Here is a 20,572-nt window from a genome sequence, read left to right on the forward strand (position 1 = left end):
AGATTTCATAATTCTCAAATCGGCGAGGAAAGCACGAAAAAAGGCCGTTTAGCAGAGTTTATAATGTCGGCGTCGGAGCAGGGACCTAAGATCAAGTACGGGGAAAGCGCTCCGAAGCCGGACAAGGCGCAGCTGCAGTTCATGAAGCTGATCGAGGAGCAGAACCTGGACCGCGTGCAAAAACTGAAGCGCATCCGCCGCAACAATCTACTGACCGCCGGCGCTTTGGGTGTCTCTGTTTTGGCCATTTACGGATACTCCATCTTTTCGGTGCAGCAGGAGAAGTTCCTGGACGACTTCGAGGAGCCCAAGAAGGTGTCTTCCTAGCTAATTTCAGCGTTAGTTATCCCTAGTTCGTAAGCGTTTTCTTCATTTTACAACAGTTTTACACTTTTTGAAGTCGTTGCACAACAGGGTGAGTCTGGATATCAGCCCAGTCCCTTCCATTTTATATTATTTTTATATAATAAGCTTACAGATGGCCCAACCCAGTGCCCGTGTGCTCCAGAGCGGCATGCGCCTGCCACCAATGCCCACAATTCGGGAGCTGGTGAAGCTCTACAGACTACAGGCCAGGAAACAGCTCAGCCAGAACTTCCTCATGGACGAGCGGCTCACGGACAAGATAGTTAAGTCGGCGGGGCGCATCGATCCCAAAGATTTAGTTCTGGAAGTGGGACCCGGGCCTGGCGGTATCACGCGCTCTATTCTTCGTCGTCACCCACAGCGATTGTTGCTTGTTGAGAAGGATCCGCGCTTCGGCGAAACACTGCAGTTGCTCAAGGAGTGCGCCAGTCCGCTAAACATACAGTTCGACATCCACTATGATGACATCCTGCGGTTCAACATGGAGCAGCACATCCCGGACACCTCACAGCGGATCCATCTGATTGGCAACCTGCCGTTCGCCATATCCACTCGACTGTTGATCAATTGGCTTGATGATTTGGCCGCCAGGCGTGGTGCTTTCCGGCGCATCGACACCTGTATGACTCTGACCTTCCAGCAAGAGGTGGCCGAGCGAATTTGTGCCCCCGTAGGCGGCGAACAACGCTGTCGGCTGTCGGTGATGTCGCAGGTGTGGACGGAACCCGTCATGAAGTTCACCATACCGGGCAAGGCGTTCGTTCCGAAACCTCAGGTGGATGTGGGCGTCGTCAAGCTAATTCCCCTAAAGCGCCCCAAGACGCAATTGCCGTTTCACCTAGTGGAGCGCGTGGTCCGTCACATCTTTAGCATGCGCCAAAAGTACTGTCGCCGAGGCTATGGCACCCTGCTTCCTCCGGAAGATCGCGAGGAGGTTGCTCAAAAGCTATTCGAGCGTGCCGAAGTACAGGATACGCTGCGTCCCTTTGAACTAACGGTGGAGCAGTGCCTGAGATTGGCCGAAGTCTATTCGGAGCATCTGGTGACGCGACCCGACGTGGCTGCCTATGATTACCGGGCTCCCAAAAATGCGGAGGTCCTTTAAAGCAACGATTTCACTCCTGTTTATAAATATGGTAAAATGTATTTAATTAGTTGAGTAAACACAAGACTCTAAAAGCTGTAGTCATGTCAAAAGGTTGTACAAAAAGTGTGGAATGTTGGACGGAATTCGTCGTTGCAGAACGAGTTAGTAAGGCACGTAAATTCTGCACTCGAGCGGAGATTCTAGCGTAGAAGCAGAGCAGGAATAAGGGTGAGAAGACCGATTACGGCAGACGTTTGCAGGCCACTGGACCCATTGCATCGGTGATCGAGGAAGCAGAAGCAGAACGTGGTGTCCGTGTAGTAGTCACGGCGCACGTCGTGCTCCTTGATCGTGTGGTTAACGTAGTTCGCTAGCTTTTCATCGTGGGCGGCAGGACGACATCCTTCGTATTTGTCGGCGGGTATGTCTTTGCGGAAGCTCAGCGCGCTGAGGCAGTCACGTGTGATTGTTTCCCTGGCTAAAAGCGAGTAACATTTGTTAATGGAGCTCGGATCACAGAGGTTTTCCGCTTACCGCCGCGTCGTTCCGTCACTTTGACGCAAATGTCGTCCGGTTCCGGGCAGTGCTCGCCCAGGAATCCTATTCCCCGCCAGTTGAACTTCTCCGCACAGCCGGGCGTGGCCGAAGTGCAGCGGTAGCACCAAATTGCAGAGCCTGTCAACAAATTGTCGTTAGTTAAAGCACATACATATGTAACCATTTGGATAAGAAGTTTGAAAACACTACTTACCCTCGTGAATTAGAGCTGCCAGCAGCAGGGCCACGATGAGATTCGTCAGGGAGTGCATGTTTTGTTCAATAAAGCGGGGTTTCTTTTCAAAATAACACAAATACACAACGTAAATAACAAAAAAAGATACGCCCTAGAGAGCAGTGTGACCGCAAATGAGTCAACAAATGTAACCGTGTTGCTCAGATAAAAAATATACCAAAAAAGATAAAATGCAACACCAGCCGTTGCACAAATATACTAAATAAGTGTTAGTCAACACGGAAGTGTGAACACATGGCGCCAAATCCAAATATTTACAATACATACAGTCCTTTTTTTTTTTTACTACAAAATACATTACAAAATTCTATTTAAAGTATCTAATTTGATTACCGAATTTTTATCTAATATGCTAGAAAATTAAAATTTAAAATGTCCCTAAAATGTAATAGCAAGAATAAAGGTAGAATCTTTGTATACATTTTATTAGACGTAAAGTTAACACTTTCGCTTAATAATAAGCTAATGGCACATTTAAGATCTATTTAAGAACAGAACCCATTAAAAATAAAATGCTCACAAGCCGTATCAAGCGGTCGGGTTGCAATAGCTTTTCTTTATTGGTTTTAAAAGTCTAAGTTCAACTTCTATTTTCGTAACATCCGCTCATGACAACCTCAATTGCTAAGGCTCGGGCATTTCCTGTTGGGCCTCATAAACCGGGCTATAAATTCAGCATTCGCATCAGGCGCACAATCAATCGGCAAACCGTTGGACTCTCCGAGCAATAAACTTTTGATCGTATTTGGAACTGCGCTGCGGTTCGTTTCACATGCGGCATGTGCGATGTTTGCCCAACGAGTGGTCCGCAGATGAGTCAGCCGGCTATAATCTCGTGGATTATTGACAAAGTCCAAAAAAAGAAGAGCGCGTAATCCGGTGGACAGCGCAAATAAACCTCAAATTTGGACATGACTCTGCCAATCACGTTTCCAAGTCAATACGTTAAAGTAAACATTTGCATGTTTCTGATTTTTTATTACTTCGCTTAAATCTTATGGACTAAACATAGCTGGTGGATGGTGGTTAGTCATACTTGCAAATATCGCATACAGGGACTTTTGAATAAATCAAAACAAAATCGAATTATGTTCACATTTTCAAACATGACGGGTTTTTAAGGGTTTATGCAGATAATGTGTTATTTACAAATTAAAATAAATAAATTAAGAATGAAACACACACGCACACACACTCGCTCGCTCTCGCTTTCACTCCATCTCTCGTTCTCTCTCTCTCATTCAGGTATTACAAAACTACGAATACATTTCATGTAAAATCACGTTTCAGTTGAGGCTATATAGGATGGATCCATACATATAGCCGATCTACAGCGAGACGATAAAGTCCTTGCCGGTCTTGAAGTCGACGCACTTGAACTGCGGACAGCACTTGGGGAACCGCCAGTTGGGGTCGCTGGGCAGCTCCTCGCAGCCAGGTGCCTCCACATAGGGACAGGTCTCGATGCTGATCTCGCGCGCCTCCAGGCTGCAAGTCATCGCCGCGCAGATGCCCTTCGGCTTGTACTCCTTGTCGGGCAGCAGGGCCTTGCGGGTCAGCTTGTCGAAGCACTTGCCAGGATGGGCTGCAAGAAATAGAAAGAAGAAAGGCAAATGAGCACACAGGAATAAGGCAATTTTCTCCTATATTTCCGAACTAAGCTATAAACACACTACTTGCCATAATAAAAAACCACTTATGATATGAATTTTCCTGTTGTACGGAAACAATCAAAATGTAATATCTGTTTCCAGTTTGGCAGGGTCAAGACTCTTAAGTTTAGTGCTCTTAATGCAAAAATAATACATTCCGCTGTGGCAAAGCAAAGAAAGAAGAAAGGCAAATGAGCACACAGGAATAAGGCAATTTTCTCCTATATTTCCGAACTAAGCTATAAACACACTACTTGCCATAATAAAAAACCACTTATGATATGAATTTTCCTGTTGTACGGAAACAATCAAAATGTAATATCTGTTTCCAGTTTGGCAGGGTCAAGACTCTTAAGTTTAGTGCTCTTAATGCAAAAATAATACATTCCGCTGTGGCAAAGCATAAAAATTGTTCTCAGTTTACTGTGCTGCAAGCGGAAGTGGCCAGTCTTCTTTGTTGCTTCCCCGATGCTGTCGTAGTTACTGCGATTTATTTATGCGCTGTCCCCTGTCTTGCGAGCTCATGAGGAAGTGGCTATAAATCGTGATTGTGCCCGAATGAAATTTAAATATGTGCATATCGCAGACTGGACTGGGTTACAAAACAACAACAAAATATCGAAAACAAACCAGCTCAAGGGGAGATTTCTGAGTTTAAAAAGTATTGAGAGCAAATAAGGTAACTCCATATGTATTTTCTAAATTTACAATGGTTTATGAGTTCAGCTGAAGCAATGGAAACTTTTGCGTCTGAAGAAGGGATCTATTTTTGTAACTATCCATGACTTGCACGGGCGGAGAAAACGAAAGACTTAAGGCACGAACTTGACAGTCATTCGACAAGAAAATTGGCACACAAGTGGCGGCTGTATACTTTGCTGGGATAAAAATACATCAGAGACAAGAAGAATGGGCAGCCTCCGGTTGTGGTTACGATTTGGCGCACCGGGGACTGGCATTTATTTTTAAACCTCGAGCACTAAGTCAAGCTGACAGATGGCGATGTAGCGCGTTCGGCGTATGGCGTACTCGTGCTTTTATTTATAACGAAGTGCCTGCGGCGGGGAATTGTTGAGTTGTTGGGTTCAAAAATAAATTACCGAATAGAAGGGTAAGTTTGATTAATGACACTCGCCATCAATTTACCACTCGAAGAGTGGAGGAACACGCATTCCAGCCAATTGTGCAATTAATCGCCGGCCGCGTGAACTCATCGCCTATTTTTAAGCAGTCCACGATAATTTCTTATAGATTAGTAAGCCAGTCGCCTAGATGCCAGGTATTCCCAGCCAAAGACGTCAGACGACCTTCACACATGAATAATTCAATGAATTCGGCAGCAGGGAAATATCTGGCGATCTGGCGATTTGGCGATCTGTCCAGGGGATAATCGATAAGTTTTCTAACTTAAATCCGCATAGCGATGCAAATTAGTCGAGCGTTTGAATAATAACCACATCAGCACATTTCTTATGCGAATTTTTGGCGAATGCGAAAAACCCAAAAATTCATATCCATCTCTATTTGTATCTGTATCTGAATCTGTATCTGCTACACAACCGAAAGGGGGCCAATAACTTGACAAATTTCATCTTGTGTTGTTTTCGTTTTCGGCTTTTGCGTTTCTCGTATTTATTGTTTTCTTTTGTTTACCATTTCGATTTGTGTTTGTTGACGTCAGCGAAAGCAGCCAGGTATCACAAACATATCAACCCATAACTCACATGTCCGACATCCTAATCATAAACAAAAATTGCCCGATATCTGACGTCAAAGTTCTGTCTGTGCCCAAAATTTATTCCTGAAATCTTCTGTATGAGTCGATCCGCCAGATTGAAAGTCCAACTTAGTATGAGCTAACACTATACCTCGAAAAATCATCGAAACAATCGTAAATCAATCAAAAAATCGACTGCCTATCAAAGTTTCGTTTTTTATTGTTTTTCGTGGCTGGAAAAGGTCGCCAATTAATTAGAAACTTAATTGGAAAACTGCCTAAGCATGTATCAAGTTAATGGAATTTTCAATCATCTCAATTCGCATACAGCTTTAATCGAAACTCTAATGGAAAGCTCACGTTTTTCTCAATGTCGCAATAAAACTTTTTGTCCGAACAATTTTAACAGATGGGGTCGTAGTTTATATATTATAGCTTTTAGCTTAATTGGTCATAAAATTGGCATATCAATATTGTTGGAAACAATAGCAACTGAACTTAAAAACAAAACAAAAAAACAAACTAATAACAAATTAATTCTGACACAAAAAAAGGTAATATTACAACGATCTCTATTTCATGAATAAATCCTTACCAGGATGGAAGATGGCGGGCTGGGAGTAAATTGCGGCATCCACAACGCTGGCGAAGATTGCGATGAGCGCGATGGCGGCACAAATTTTATCCACTTGCATTTTGCAGTTGAGTTTTTTGTTTGTTTAAGATTTAAAAAGAAATTTTATAATTGGGTGCGATTCCACTCTCGTATTTTTCTGCACTTGCGGTCTTTTGCGCGTTTAGCTTGAGGTGTTCAGGTTTTTTAGGAGCTGTGTACGGTTTGAGATTCAGTAACCAACTGAAGCTACCTCGCTGGGAGCACCCATATTTAAGTCACTTGGAATCGAGAGGCGCAGAGAGCCCACGATCGGGCTATATCTCTCTCCAGATCTGGCTCTCGATACTTGGGCCCACAACCAAGCACATGTTTTGCTTCTTTCTTGAACGCGGCGGTTTGGGATATTCCGGAGTTGGGCGAGCGCCATAAATCTCACGGACCTCGTCCCACTCCGTGGCTATGGTTTCGCTATAGCCTTTGGAGAGCTATCACCATGAGCTGGCGAAATGCTTTTACAGCCCCAATATGCCCGGCCATTGTTCTGCATTATTTTGCAGTTTTGCTCAATTAATTATGCAGCCCGTTTTGGGGCCTGGTGTCTGGGTGTGCCTAGCATTGGAATGCGGGGTCGCCCACTCCTGATCTTCATAAATGGCAGTCCTCTTCGCTCAGCAAGACGAGCCCCACTTAACCGGCAATTGTCGAGGCGCATCAAATGGACTGCTAACCGATCGAATCACTGCTAAATGCGGCTAAGAGATCTTACCAAATTTGGCAAGTCGGTGCTTTGAAGGTGTGCAAAGAGCTCAGGGAAAATGCTGACAACTGATGATGACCTGGAAAGGTGTTGAAGATCAAAGAGTAGGAGTTCAAAGAACAATTGATATGTCTAAGACAAGCTAACATGGATTTTTAAAATATTTATTGTATGCAAGGTTGGCTTTATTTAACTAAAAAGTACATTTAGCTTAATATATTAGCTTAAAAAATGGAAATTCATCCAATTCTCTGCTAATTACTCATTGTTTATTGCATTTGTATTAATGTATATATTTCGATAATTTACCCAAACTGTTTGCAATCAAAAAGTTATAAACATTTAGGTGTCAACAGCATTTTGCCTGAATTCTAAATGTTTGATATGAATTCCTCGTGTATTTAATTGCAGCTTGCTTAAATTGCCACACTTAAACAAAAGGCCTAAATGTATTGCAAATATTTTTCCCCCGTAGGTTGATGAACCTGGCAAGGCTTGGAAGCTCAAATTGTTGCTGCCGTTCTCATTATCCCATTTGGCTGACGCCAACTTGTCGCCGTCCGCCACTTTTTTGCGAACAGAAGGCGTAACTCTTAATGAAAACTAGTCGCTTCCCGACTTTTTAGTGCTTTTATTACAAGCTGTAGGCCTGCGCAACAGTCTGTGCAAAAAGTTTACTCACTAGGACATAGATTAAGCAAGCAAAGTTTGTCCTTAACTAGGTATATTGCTATCAACTGCTGTACTCAAATGTCAAATGTCAATCATACGCAGTGATCAATATTTTCAAACGTATACAGAATGACATGAAAACATTCAAATTTTATAAATATTTAACTATAGAAATATAATATTAATAATATTTCAATAATCTTTCATATTACAGAAATGCGTCAACACTGCGTATGCTTAATATGCAATGCTTAGCTTAGTTATAAGTGCTTGTGCTAATATCTAAGATCCTCCGACTATCTTTGCATCTATTAATCCAAATATTTTTTATAGTTTCCAGGAAAACTGGTCAACTTCTCGATCAACCCAATTGTTTCGCGCGTTGTTTTGAAAACCAGGCAAAATTTTTGATTAAGACCCCGTTGTTTGTGTTTGCTTGGGATCTTGGGGATCTGGGCTTGAACACTCGTACCCGTTTAACCCGTTTCCATTTCCACCGGCAAGCCTTGATACGTATGTCGCACTTGCCGAGGATCGCCAATATCTTGGGCCAGCGTGACGTCAATTTGTGTTTTGTTTTGTTGTTTCGTGTTTTTTTGTTTGTTTGGCCGGAGCTCCAGCTCCAATCGAATCCAAAGAGCGAATCATCCAGCGGCGCACGCTGGAATTTATTAATTATGGCCGGACTCGGACTCGGACTGGCTGTATTCCGAGGTATTTGCTGATTTCTTGACACAGGGCTCAGGGCATGGCGATAAGGTCGTTCCCCAATGAACTATGCTAAAAATTCCATTCGTAGCGTCCGATTTGCGCTTGATTTATTGTTGATTCGTTTTGATTTTTATTGCCATGGGACTTGTTGGCCTACGTGCCATCGCCAACTCCATGTGTCCATCGATGATATCCAGTGTAAAATATACACAATATACATATGGTATCAGGCCATTCTGACGGCTAGTTGGTTGTAGTATAGCCGGAGACAAATCGATAAATATTTATGTGCCTTAGTTTTGTTGTTTTGACGCCGCGCATAATTAGTAATTAATATTGTCTTTTTCCACCTTCAGCCCAGCGGCGCACACGGTAGCGAGCAGGTAATTTCTGCCTTCAGCCAATAAACGATCAATTTATATAAAAATTAATTGTTGATTAATTGCCGCTGGGGTGCGATGCATTATGCATGAGTCCGTCGTAAACATTCACTTCGCTGGAACATGGCACAGGTTTTTGGCCCATAACTGGATGGCGGAGGACAAGGGGTCTTAACGCCGTTTTATTGGCCAAGTCACTACACTTTCGTCCTTGCCATCGCAATGAGTAGGTGATAAATATATTGGCTTATAGGGGTATATATTAGAATGTACCATTTATAATGTCTATATTCTTGGTTTCCTTCTTCTGCAGAAATTCATTGCCCTTTGAGCTGTAGAAAGGGTATACTTTAAGATAAGTTAAGATTACGATTATGATTTCCTAGAAAAAAGCTTGATATGCTAACTTATTCTACTCTTGATATATATATATTTTATATCACCTTTGGGATTTCCGATTGTTCTACATTATGCTAAGGAGTTTCAAGCCTTTTTTCATAGTCGTAGTACCATTGAATATGAATTTATGATGCGCGTATTGTGTTGGCATTTGCCATAAAATCTGTCAGATTCCCAAAATTTACTGTGGCGACTTGGAGACGCGACAGCAGACGTGGTCGCATCTGGAATTCCTGTATAATCGCCGTAGAATGGACATAGGAAAATAGACCGGTCCATCCGGCTATATCTCTATATATCCACGGCGACAGTAGCGACGGCAATGTGTAATAAAATCTTAACGCCGATCGGCTGAGTAAAAAACATAGCCGTCTATACATATATATTATATATATATATCAAAGATAGCCAAAAATCGATTAGCACATGGAGCGGACGTGGAGCTCAGATAACTTGATGGATTGTTGCCAATTTCTTTGGCGCCAGACTCGACTCGATTCAAATTAGCTTCTGCTCGTATGCGGATTTCGATGCTCGGGGTTTTTACTCTCGAACGGTAAACAAAGCCATCGTGTTAAATATGCAAATTCGAGTCGAATTAATTTATCGAGTCTGGGATTAAAGAAATTTCTTTCCCTTTTACGTCGCTAGCCCACCGTTTTGGGGAATACCTGATAGAGCCATTAGCTGATTGATCTTGGATTCCATTTGCCAAATTGGGGCTGTCGAATTGGATACGCCTTCACAATTGGGCATCAATCTAAATGAAAGTGCTCAACTAGTTGTCATATTCTAAAAACCTACAGGTTTTTCATAACATGTAGTATTTAAATAATATAGAATTTGAAACGCACGTTAAAATTCATTAAATATGTGCCGGTTTATGCAAAGCTTTTGGTTTTTTTTTTTCTCTTTTAATATAACCAGAACGGAATTTAATTTAATTTGGAATCTAGACTGGAAGCGACTTAGTCATTAACTTTGAATTGGGATTGAATTTAAATCGAATTTTATCGTCTTAAGACCATTTTTTAGAACAGCCATGTCTCGTGATGCTCAAGATTTTGTTAATTTCATTGTTTGCATGGTACTTCCACAAAATAAGCTTCATAAAAGTCATAAGGAAGCCTTTCCGACTAATTTAGTTATGCCATGACTAAGTTAATTAGATCCACCCCAGTTGAGCTAGAATTTCGACATTCCTAGTAATTAACATTGAACAAAAAACTCATCGTAGTGGACTAAATCCCGGAATATTCGATTATGCAAAAATCAAATCAAATAAGGAATGGATAATTTTGGGGAATTTCCGCATGCCAATCATGTGACTAACAAGGTCCAAAAGCCGTCAACTGATATGCCCAAATAGGTGTGCATATCATGAAATATTGAATATCTGAGGCAATTTCGTGACTGGCACGCGCTCATTTATTCGTTGAAATTTCAAGCAATAATTCAGTAATATTTGCAGTGGAAAAAGGGATTTTATATAAATGGAAAATAAATATTAAACATGAATGAGCACCAATTGTGATTATATGCTGTTTAAAGATCGAAATATTTTCAGATACTGTAGTGCTTTAAATTAGATTCCCTTTGAATTCCTAAATTGACCATTAACAATTGATTGATCGCATTCTACCAATGACGTTAATCCACTTTATTATCAAACCATTAAGCACATTCGCAAAAGTTGCTAGGCAAGTTTAGACTATTTCGTAATTTTTAATGCTTCGATACGCATTTTTGTTTCAATTAATCGGATAAGGCACTCTAGAGTGCCTGAATAAGTCCGCTAATTTTATTTGCCCACATTCGAAACGCTCAATTTACGCGACGACTCCCCCGCATTTTGAATTCAACGCTCCGCTGGCAGAAATCACTTAGCGCAGAAACCGGCAGAAAAGTTAAGAAAAAAATCAAGTAAGCTGGAAACGATTAAATTACATTTATGCCGGCGACTAACAATGCGATTGGGATGAAGAGATTTAAATTACCAAATTCTTTGTTGGCTTTGTTCGGCTCCATTTTCGGGTTTAACCCGCTGGATCTCCCGATCTGGCCGGCGACTTTCACGATCCGGTTTCGCGGCAAGTGACGTGAATTAAACATACATAGAAAACTCGTAGTAAACACTACCAGCGATTTTCGTTTCGTTTGCCGAAAACAAGACATAATTATGCGTATTTGCCAGCGAAACAAACCAAACAAATGCAGAGAGAGATGGGCAAAAAAAGAAGAGGGTAAAAAACAAATGCGAAATGCCATCTAAGGTCGTCGCCGGAGAACCTGAACCACTGGATCCCCAGATGGACCACGGGGCCAGTGCTATGGGCATGGTCACTAGGAATTCCCAGATCGCCGTTGCTCATACGACTTGTTACCGGTGGCGAATGAAATATTCATTTGAAACTCGTCGCACGACTGAGTTTCTTGGTCCACTTTTCATTTGGCTGGTGAATCGTGAACGATTTGTTTTGATGCTATCGCACCGTTACGATTAATATTTGTCATTGGCTAATCTCTGATCTGTATTTTATTATTATTAATTTTCGAATAAAATATACAGACTGGTCAATAAACTACAGAAGTGTATAATATTTGAATCTTTGGTTAATTCAATTAAATAAATCAGCATATTAATTATATTAATATATATATTTATACCTACAATTTATTTAATAATTATAACATATGTTAATTACTTTATAAAAGACAAGTCCTAAATTTATTTACTATTACCACATACCCATTTGAATTATAAAATTAAAAATGTAGAATAGCTCCTTTCTAGCCAAGTTTTCTACCATTGATTAAATTCTTGCTTAACTTTTTCCGACGCTAAAAATAAAGTAGTATTATACATTTAATTATAATTTTAGTTGTAATTTATCCCCGTGTGACTTTTCAAAAATGTTTTCTTTTCAATTCAAATTTAGCGGGAAATCCATTTCCCGCTGTTAAGTGTGACCAAAAAAAATTGAGAGATCCATCGATATTTCGGTTGCAAAGAGTTGCGACCACACTGAATTGTTTTTGTTTTTGTTGTTTTTGATTGTGTCTCTAAACTTAAGGCAACTTAAAGTATTTACGCGATGGAATCACAATAAAACCACTTGGTTATCTAGTTCGTTGCGCAACAAAGCGGCGAGAGTGAGGCGCTTCCGTGCGGCAAGCGCAATTCGTTTCGATTCCGGACATCAACAGGTGCGGCGCCGGAAATGGGTGAAGTGAAGGATTGGCGGCCCTTCGTTTACGGCGGAGTCGCCTCAATCACGGCGGAATTTGGTAAACAACAAGTACATAGCATGGCGTACAGCACGCCACGCCCCCTAACTGGGACGTCGGCTATATGCACTGGTAGCTGCTATCGCTGCGATCGAATCTTTGTAAACAAATTCTATTCATTGCAGGCACCTTTCCTATCGACACGACGAAGACGCGCCTCCAAATCCAAGGTCAGAAAATCGACCAAACGTTCTCGCAGCTGCGATATCGCGGCATGACCGATGCCTTCGTGAAAATCTCCCGCGAGGAGGGGCTGAGGGCCCTCTATTCCGGGTAAGAATCTGTGGGGGTTCTCCGGTTGGCACGTTGTCAAAACATGGTACCATCATGCCATTCTTATCGCGCCAAACGTGACGGTCCGTGTTCGTCCGCTGGGGAGCATAATGAGTGCACGGACAGTAGAACCTCTATATGGTGAACTAATGAATGAGTTATACTAAAAGTCGATGAGAATTATACTTAATAACCCATCTTAGTGAGCTATTTAAATGATTGCATCAGCATAATTGCAATTTCTTCAACTTATAACTAAACATCACAACATAAATTGCATACGTAAGGTTTCAAGCTATTGAAATTGTACTGTAGGAGGCACATATTGATAATGATTACTCACGACCGGCCAAAAATAAATTGTTTGTTGGGGAGACACGTTTAATCAGTCGGTAAACTTTGCCCGCAAGCCAAATCATTAGTTATCTGATATAGATCCCAAGTCATAGTTCACTTCAATAGATTAGAATAGTCTCAAATCGATTTTTTCTACTGGTTTTATTACATTGTGATAATTTAAATAATTTTGTTATAGTATTTGGCCAGCAGTTTTGAGACAGGCGACCTATGGCACCATCAAGTTTGGAACCTACTACACCCTGAAGAAGCTGGCCAACGAACGCGGTTTGCTGACCAACGAAGACGGTAGCGAGCGTGTGTGGAGCAATATTCTGTGCGCGGCGGCAGCAGGAGCGATCTCTTCGGCAATTGCTAATCCCACGGATGTGCTGAAGGTGCGGATGCAAGTGCATGGGAAAGGTCAGCACAAGGGCCTGCTGGGCTGCTTCGGTGAGATCTACAAATACGAGGGCGTTCGTGGACTGTGGCGCGGTGTGGGTCCGACGGCTCAGCGCGCAGTAGTTATCGCCTCCGTAGAGCTGCCCGTCTACGACTTTTGCAAGCTGCAGTTAATGAATGCCTTCGGAGATCACGTGGCCAATCATTTCATGTAAGTGGCGTACACCAATCGCGAGCATAGTGCGCTTAAATGCCTAATTTTACTAAATTGCAGCTCGAGCTTTATTGCCAGTCTAGGCAGTGCCATTGCCTCAACGCCAATTGATGTAATACGGGTATGTAAAGCCTACGGGCTTGTTAAACTGTTACTCATCTTTTCCTCCTTGCAGACGCGCCTGATGAACCAGCGTCACGTTAGCATAACTATGAATGGAGTGGTCACGGCAGCAGCCACACCAAAGCTGTATAGCGGCAGCCTCGACTGCGCTGTACAGACTATCAGGAACGAAGGACTACCCGCCCTGTACAAAGGTTTCATTCCCACCTGGGTGAGGATGGGTCCTTGGAATATCATATTTTTTATTACCTACGAACAACTTAAGAAATACTAAAGCGGGAGATGGGAACGGTCAGGAAATTCCAGTACAAGACATATTTTATCATTCAAACCAAAAAGATCAGATCTGCTGCCGGACTTGGCTTAACTTTAAGATCGCAGTTGAATCGAAAGGGTCACTAAAGTGCCTGTCTCACAGCCCATTTGATAGCCCCATAAATACCTACTCCAGTGACATTTTGCCTTGGGCAAGACTAAAACAGATTGGTCGCATTTAAAAAAATGTTGGCGTATTCAAGTATTTGCATTTTTGGCGAGTTTCTTCACCAAAACATATAAATTGTTGCTCTGGCATTTAAGTTGCAAAATTTGATTTGATTTAAAGAACACTGTATTTACTTTAATTTACGCTTCTATTTTAGTTACATATGTATGTAGTGAACATGAAATATTTATAATGTAAATTTTGTATTATTAGCGCATTTCGCTTGCTCGAAGCTCAGACAGTTTCGATCATTTTACATGTGCATCTTCGCTGTAAATATATGCATTTAGTAGCATATGCTACTGAATACAGAATGTACATTTATGAATATTTACTAAATAAACTGTTTGTTGGAAATCTCAACTTTGGATTTTATTTAAAAGGGTTTCAATTCGGGGAAAGGATTTAAGGTAGGTAATGAGTTCATCTTCAAACGGATACATTACATTACAAGATCACAACCTAAGAATATATAATATGAATATTTAATTAATGTACATATTATGTTTTAAAATTTTATTTTGATGTTTTTGGGCGCCAAAAATTAGTCGATATCCCTAGATCAAGCTTATCGATAGATTTTGATACCATTTTCAACACTGGCACTTATCAAAACAAAACGGACGCTTATTGCAAGAAAGTTTTTTAAACTTGGCGTCAGTTTAAGTAACCGTTTTAAAATGGAATTTGTAAGCGCCATTTCGACAGTTGGTAACACGGAAGTAAGTATGTGGGATTATGCTGTTTTATGCTTTTCCGTTGACTAAATGTGGAATATAGACAGTGGCCAGGGAATTCGCCATTGCCTTTCTGCAGGCCGTGACCTCTGACCCAGATAACTGGATTGTGAAGGTGTCACACCAGTTTGTGGGCCAGTGCTTCCGCGTCCTGGGACTCAACTTCAACGTGAGCGTCCAGGCCTTCAGCCAGACGCAAGATCATCCGTATCGCGATGCCAATCCCAACTATATCTTCGATCCGGTGCCACTGGTTATGACCGAATTGGATAAGTTCCTGGATCGCCTGCCCCGTTTGCTGGCCCAAGTAGGCGAACTGCTGGCCAAAGATTCCCAGGGCACCAAGTTCGATCAGCTCACCCAGCCGATACCCTGCTACCTCAATCTGATTCTGAAGTGGATCAAGGTGGTGCAGGCAATGTGCAGGAACATGCAGCTCAGCAACAGCACCTCCGTGGATAGATATATCTGCGAACCGCTGGCCAGAATGTGTAGGTTGTATAGTTACACACTGAGTTCAATTCCATACAGCTGTGCTGCCTCCCACCTTTTCCAGCTTTCAGCATCCTTGGCGGACTGGCCAAATTGCTGCCCAAATATGAAAACTTTTCGGGCTTCAAGGGAATTTGCCTAGCGCTCGCCGTGGACGTTCGCTATGGCATTTTGTAAGTAGAATAAATTTATAAGCTATTGACATTCCTGGTTATATTGATGACCGACTAGCTATCAGGAAACCTGCGATGTGGTGGTTCCGCCCATGCTGGACATTTTCCGGAAGCACTACAAAACTTTCTGTGGCCCCGAGAAATCCGCGTTGGATTTTGTATATTGCATCCTGACGGTTGTGGTAATACTTGCTCCATTATATTTATCAGTAAATCCATTAAAGATTTTATTTTAATAGATGTCCGACGAAGATTGCTATATTAAAGCTTACGAGTTCTTAGAGTCCATGATTAGGAAGTTTGCCGAAAGCACACAACACAGTCATCATTTGCGTTGTTTTACCAATGAACTGATTACTGTGAAATATGTTGTTCTGCAGTTTGAAACTCTTAAGGACAGCAATTCCAAACCCTTGCTCTTGGCCACTCTGAAGTATTTGATGACTCTTCAGAGGTATGCGATCATATACCATATAATCATTATATATTCTTTAATTATAAATGATCTGTTTCAATTAACTTAATCTTCATTGTAGAAATTTAGCCAGTGCAGAGTGCTTCACAAAACGTTTCCACGAGGAGCTCCTTCATCTTGTCCTGCGAATGTCAGTTTCGTCGGCGACTGTTGCTTCTATGGCAGCCAAGGTATATATTACACTATCCCAGCGACAGCACCAAGAACAGGAAATAGAACAGCACATTCTGGAGACCTACGTGAAGATCCCCCAAAATCGCAGAAAAAATATCACCTACGAACAGTTTCGAAATGAACTGACGCGCTATCTAAAGACGCTCATTCAGTATTTCCCCGCGCTACAGGAGTTCGACTTCTACGCCCGAGTTCTCACTGCTCGGAATGTTCGTATGGAATTGAGTCTTATTGCTGCGCAATGTGCAAGCATAATCTTTGAAATGCATATGGCAGAGTATACCTCCCTGCCGGTGGCTCGTGACCAGGTCAACGAATTACTGCGAGTCTGGCCTCGGATTTTGAAGGCCTCATCAAAACAAAATGGTACTCGACCGCTGATCTACGGTATATATGATTTGATCGATTTTGACTCAGTAGCAGAGTGTGATGCTGAGGTAAGCCATAAAAGTATTCTAAAAGTTATATATTGAATACTTATCTAGTATTTCTTGGGCAGTTGCTTTTAAACTTGGAGAGCAACTGTCTGGATAATTTTCTAAACGATGACACGATCAATGAGTCTGAGTTCCAAAGGCTCTACGTGAATATATCGCGCTCTGTGGATGCAACAGGGAACATTCAGATACACACTACTACGTCGAGGGCTTTGCGAGATGAACAAGCTGCATTGCAGCTCCGGCTGAACAACACCGACCCCGAGAGCCCAGAAATGCAGGAGCTCTTAAAGGAATATGCCTTTAGCTATATGCGCATTCATGCTGTCCTAATGGTTAATAAGCTTCATGTTCGCTATGTAGCCGACATTTACGAAACACTCGCCAAATTTGTGCTAGAAATGCCTACACTGAATGAAACTATAAGTAAGGTATGAAGGGAATTAGAAATGAACACTTGAATAAGGTTTTCGAATTTCAGCTCTTTATGGCTCCGAAAGTTTGGCTACCATGCTGGTTATTTTGCACGGAGATCTTAAAGATTCGGACATCGAGATGATCGACAAGATATCTTCATTATTAAAGCAGCTGCAAGACTTTTGCGTTTCTGAACTGAGAAAGGAAAACATAAACTTAAAAACAGCAAAGTTTTTTGTTTGTTCTACTCTCATAATGCACATCAACCAGCTGCCAGATTTAAGCCTTGACTCTGCTGCATATGACAAGATTTTGGAAGTATTTACATCACCACCACGTGAATCACAGCCTGAATTAACTTCAAATACTTATTTCGCCGATATGCACTATATGTTTCGTCTACTCATAAAGACGGATCAATTCGACCTTCCCACCAATCGAATATGGAAGCTACTAATGAAATACAAAATGGTAAGAGTTCCTTTTAAATGTTTTTTATGAAATCAAAATGATAGGTAAAACTTTGTTATCGTTTGTTTAATCCTAGTCTTCAAACAAATCTTTGGACACCGAGATAGAAGAGCTTATTAATGTTTTCATAAAGTATCGGATTGAGAGCTATATCCATTATATGTCTGTAATTCAGTTGCATATCTACAAAGATTCCAACGTGAACAAGAAGGGTTCAATTGCCTTGACTGCCCATCTTCGACTGATCGATATGAACTGCAGTGCTTTGGACTCCTGGCTGCTGCGTTATATAATCTTTAAAGAATCGCTTAGTCTCTTGATCAGAAACATGCGCATTAGAAGATCGGAGGTTACAAATTCAAGTCAACGGAATCGTCTTCTGCCATTGAAGTATATTCTAAATATGGTGGTCAACTTGCGTCTGGATGAAGCCCAATTTTTAAGCATGTGAGTATATAATATTTAGTTGCAAACTCTTATTAACCGGATGATTTTATGCAGTGCTAAAATGCTGCACGTTTTGAAGGACGAGACAATTGGGCCGCACGAGAATTCGGAAATCGAGAACTTTATCACTCAGATAAGTACATATAAATATCAGGCCGAGGATGAGCATTTGGAGGCTACAAAAAATGAGTACTTCGAGGGTAGGCTAACACCTTTGCCCGCTGGTCCATTGAATCTTTGGCAGCTTAAAACTATTCACAATACTACAGATTTAACTGATTAAGAAATCCACATAATATATAGACAAAACCTATACATACTATAAATATAGTATATTGAATGAAAAGGCTCAACACATATGTCTAATAATACCCATTTACTTTCGACACAATTATAAAAATTATGAAAATATCTGAATACAGAACGTTATTTTAGTAATATTAAAGAAAAACAATATCATAGTCGACTTTGGTGCTATGGGTGAATATTCTTATCAAAATCTTCTACGTTCTAGATTCAAAACACGATATATATCAGTGCCTAGTGCGGAATAGAGTAAATCATGGCTGCTAGCAACGTCTCTGAAGCAGGAGACACTTCACTGGCTGAACTGGTACAGGATTGGATGGAATGGAAGTCCCTGGTTCTTTGGCGTCGCCCTGTACAGACTTTGAAGTATGGTGGCTTGGAGGCCGGTCATTTGTTGGTATCCTTCATCGCAAAGCTGTTGAATCTGTGGCTAGTGGGCGGTCTGCTGCTGTTGGGCATGCTTTGTTTACTGCCAGGACCTCATGCAGATTTCGTGATTTTCTGCCAGCAGAGGTTCGGATTTGCGGTTTACTGGCTGGGCCTGGGCGTGCTCTCCTCTGTGGGGTTTGGCACCGGGCTGCACACCTTTCTGCTCTACCTGGGCCCCCACCTGGCAGCAGTCACTCTGGCCGCCTACGAGTGCCAGACGCTGGACTTTCCCACTCCACCGTATCCGGACTTGAAGATCTGCCCACAGGAGACGTACAAACGCAATTACCCAGATGTGTGGCAAATTTTGGCTAAGGTGCGTCCGGAGGCGCTACTCTGGGGCATTGGCACTGCTCTTGGTGAGCTGCCGCCGTACTTTATGACACGTAGAGCACGGCTCTCCGGCAAGGAGTTGAATGGAGCGGAGGAGCAAAAGTTATTGGATGAAAAGCGAAGGTGTGGAAAGCTAGGCATTTTCGACCATGCCAAGCTGTTCGTGGAACGGGTGATGCGAAGAGTGGGCTTCCTGGGAATACTATTCTGCGCCAGCATACCCAATCCTCTGTTCGACCTGGCCGGCATAACGTGCGGACACTTTCTGGTGCCCTTTTGGAAGTTCTTTGTGGCCACCCTGATCGGCAAGGCGTTGGTCAAGGCCACCATACAGCAGTTGTTCGTTATCGCGTCCTTAACCGAGAGTCTAGTCGATAGGTTTGTGGTCGGTCTGGGCAAGCTACCCTATGTGGGACCCCCAATGCAGCGCATGATCATTGAACTGCTGCGGTCCACAAAGCAGCAGATGCATGGAACAGTCAATTCCGATTCCCTGGCCTACCTGAGCCATCTGGTTCGGGCGTTCGAGCTGTGTGCCCTCATAATGGTCACCTGTTTCGTAGTATCTTCACTAAACTGCCTCGCACAAATCCATTACAAGCGCAAGCAGGAGAAAAGGCGCAAGATGCGAAACCTGGAGATGATCCTCTACGCCGATGCGGAGGCATCCTCGTCGGAGGAGTTCAGCGTCTAAGCAGCAGATACTGAAATTATTAAGCTAGAGATTTTAGAATTTTTAGACACAATGAAATGTCTTGTAATGTCCTATATCCTTAATCGTCAGTCAGAGAAACACTTGAATTTAACGTTTTATATTCTTTATTTTAATATAATTAGTTTCTTTTGGATTTGGGTTCTGTTTTCTGCATGGTTCTGATGTCTGATGTGTTCTGTGGATGATCTGTGTGTCTGAGTGTGTTTGATGCCATCGTAATTATTATCATTGTACAATTACATTTATATTCAACAGCAATTTAACACAAAGCTAAGCATTACTTTACGCGATCCCCTAGGCTCATTCATTCGATTTTTTTGACTTAGTATGATCTCCCAGTTATTTCCCTCGCTGTTAGTTATGCAATCATTTTAGTTTGTATTTAACCCAAGGCAATAAATCTAGAAATTGTGATCATTCTGTGTTTGGAATGCGTGCGGTAAATGAACTGAATCGGGAAAACTCCCTAGAGGAGTTACGAATCCGGCATTGGTTCTATGGCAAATTATTGATATTGAATAACATTTGCACTACGATTTGCTGTCCGTGGCTCTTCTGCGGGTTTATACCTAGTCAATCTATGCTTTAAGTAGCCTTTAAGCCCATAGTTAGCCTTCGAGGGTGCGTATCCTTGGCCCTCCCACACCAAAAATCATCCAATTTACAATCAGCGCTTACATGGATTGCCATCAA

At 42.0% G+C, this 20,572-nt stretch overlaps 7 protein-coding genes across 8 annotated transcripts; 5 read left to right on the plus strand and 2 right to left on the minus strand.

The window, feature by feature from the left end:
- Nucleotides 1-6: 6 nt before the first annotated feature.
- On the plus strand, nucleotides 7-843 carry LOC6605322 (cytochrome c oxidase assembly factor 3, mitochondrial). The gene is made up of 2 exons (XM_032718302.1): nucleotides 7-415; nucleotides 472-843. The coding sequence occupies exon 1, from the start codon at nucleotides 64-66 to the stop codon at nucleotides 325-327; it is 264 nt and encodes an 87-aa protein (XP_032574193.1). The 5' UTR covers nucleotides 7-63; the 3' UTR covers nucleotides 328-415; nucleotides 472-843.
- LOC116801029 (dimethyladenosine transferase 1, mitochondrial) lies at nucleotides 323-1,551 on the plus strand. Its single transcript, XM_032718300.1, has 2 exons — nucleotides 323-415; nucleotides 479-1,551. Exon 2 carries the CDS (start codon nucleotides 479-481, stop codon nucleotides 1,469-1,471), a length of 993 nt encoding a protein of 330 aa, XP_032574191.1. The 5' UTR covers nucleotides 323-415; the 3' UTR covers nucleotides 1,472-1,551.
- On the minus strand, nucleotides 1,491-2,368 carry LOC6605323. Its single transcript, XM_002030124.2, has 3 exons — nucleotides 2,205-2,368; nucleotides 1,988-2,128; nucleotides 1,491-1,931 (listed from the first exon to the last, which is right to left on the minus strand). The coding sequence occupies exons 1-3, from the start codon at nucleotides 2,260-2,262 to the stop codon at nucleotides 1,654-1,656; spliced, it is 477 nt and encodes a 158-aa protein (XP_002030160.1). The 5' UTR covers nucleotides 2,263-2,368; the 3' UTR covers nucleotides 1,491-1,653.
- An 835-nt stretch (nucleotides 2,369-3,203) lies between these two features.
- On the minus strand, nucleotides 3,204-6,474 carry LOC6605325. The gene is made up of 2 exons (XM_032718301.1): nucleotides 6,211-6,474; nucleotides 3,204-3,831 (listed from the first exon to the last, which is right to left on the minus strand). Exons 1-2 carry the CDS (start codon nucleotides 6,308-6,310, stop codon nucleotides 3,575-3,577), a joined length of 357 nt encoding a protein of 118 aa, XP_032574192.1. The 5' UTR covers nucleotides 6,311-6,474; the 3' UTR covers nucleotides 3,204-3,574.
- A 5,711-nt stretch (nucleotides 6,475-12,185) lies between these two features.
- Nucleotides 12,186-14,633, plus strand: LOC6605326 (mitochondrial uncoupling protein Bmcp). Of its 2 annotated transcripts, none has more exons than XM_032718971.1 (5): nucleotides 12,186-12,510; nucleotides 12,564-12,711; nucleotides 13,247-13,660; nucleotides 13,724-13,784; nucleotides 13,839-14,633. In XM_032718971.1, exons 1-5 carry the CDS (start codon nucleotides 12,372-12,374, stop codon nucleotides 14,058-14,060), a joined length of 984 nt encoding a protein of 327 aa, XP_032574862.1. In that variant the 5' UTR covers nucleotides 12,186-12,371; the 3' UTR covers nucleotides 14,061-14,633. The 2 variants fall into 2 exon arrangements, with proteins under 2 accessions (XP_032574862.1, XP_002030163.1); XM_002030127.2 differs by having other exon boundaries at nucleotides 12,188-12,438; nucleotides 13,839-14,627.
- Nucleotides 14,634-14,950: 317 nt separating this feature from the next.
- LOC6605327 lies at nucleotides 14,951-18,446 on the plus strand. The gene is made up of 10 exons (XM_032718490.1): nucleotides 14,951-14,992; nucleotides 15,051-15,498; nucleotides 15,564-15,672; nucleotides 15,731-15,854; nucleotides 15,912-16,126; nucleotides 16,209-16,758; nucleotides 16,821-17,184; nucleotides 17,240-17,646; nucleotides 17,723-18,093; nucleotides 18,148-18,446. The coding sequence occupies exons 1-10, from the start codon at nucleotides 14,951-14,953 to the stop codon at nucleotides 18,374-18,376; spliced, it is 2,859 nt and encodes a 952-aa protein (XP_032574381.1). The 3' UTR covers nucleotides 18,377-18,446.
- A 91-nt stretch (nucleotides 18,447-18,537) lies between these two features.
- Nucleotides 18,538-19,965, plus strand: LOC6605328 (vacuole membrane protein 1). The gene has a single exon (XM_002030129.2). It carries the CDS (start codon nucleotides 18,656-18,658, stop codon nucleotides 19,856-19,858), a length of 1,203 nt encoding a protein of 400 aa, XP_002030165.1. The 5' UTR covers nucleotides 18,538-18,655; the 3' UTR covers nucleotides 19,859-19,965.
- The last annotated feature ends 607 nt before the right edge of the window (nucleotides 19,966-20,572 follow it).

Source organism: Drosophila sechellia, chromosome 3L (assembly GCF_004382195.2).
Source record: "Drosophila sechellia strain sech25 chromosome 3L, ASM438219v1, whole genome shotgun sequence".
Lineage (NCBI taxonomy): Eukaryota > Metazoa > Arthropoda > Insecta > Diptera > Drosophilidae > Drosophila > Drosophila sechellia.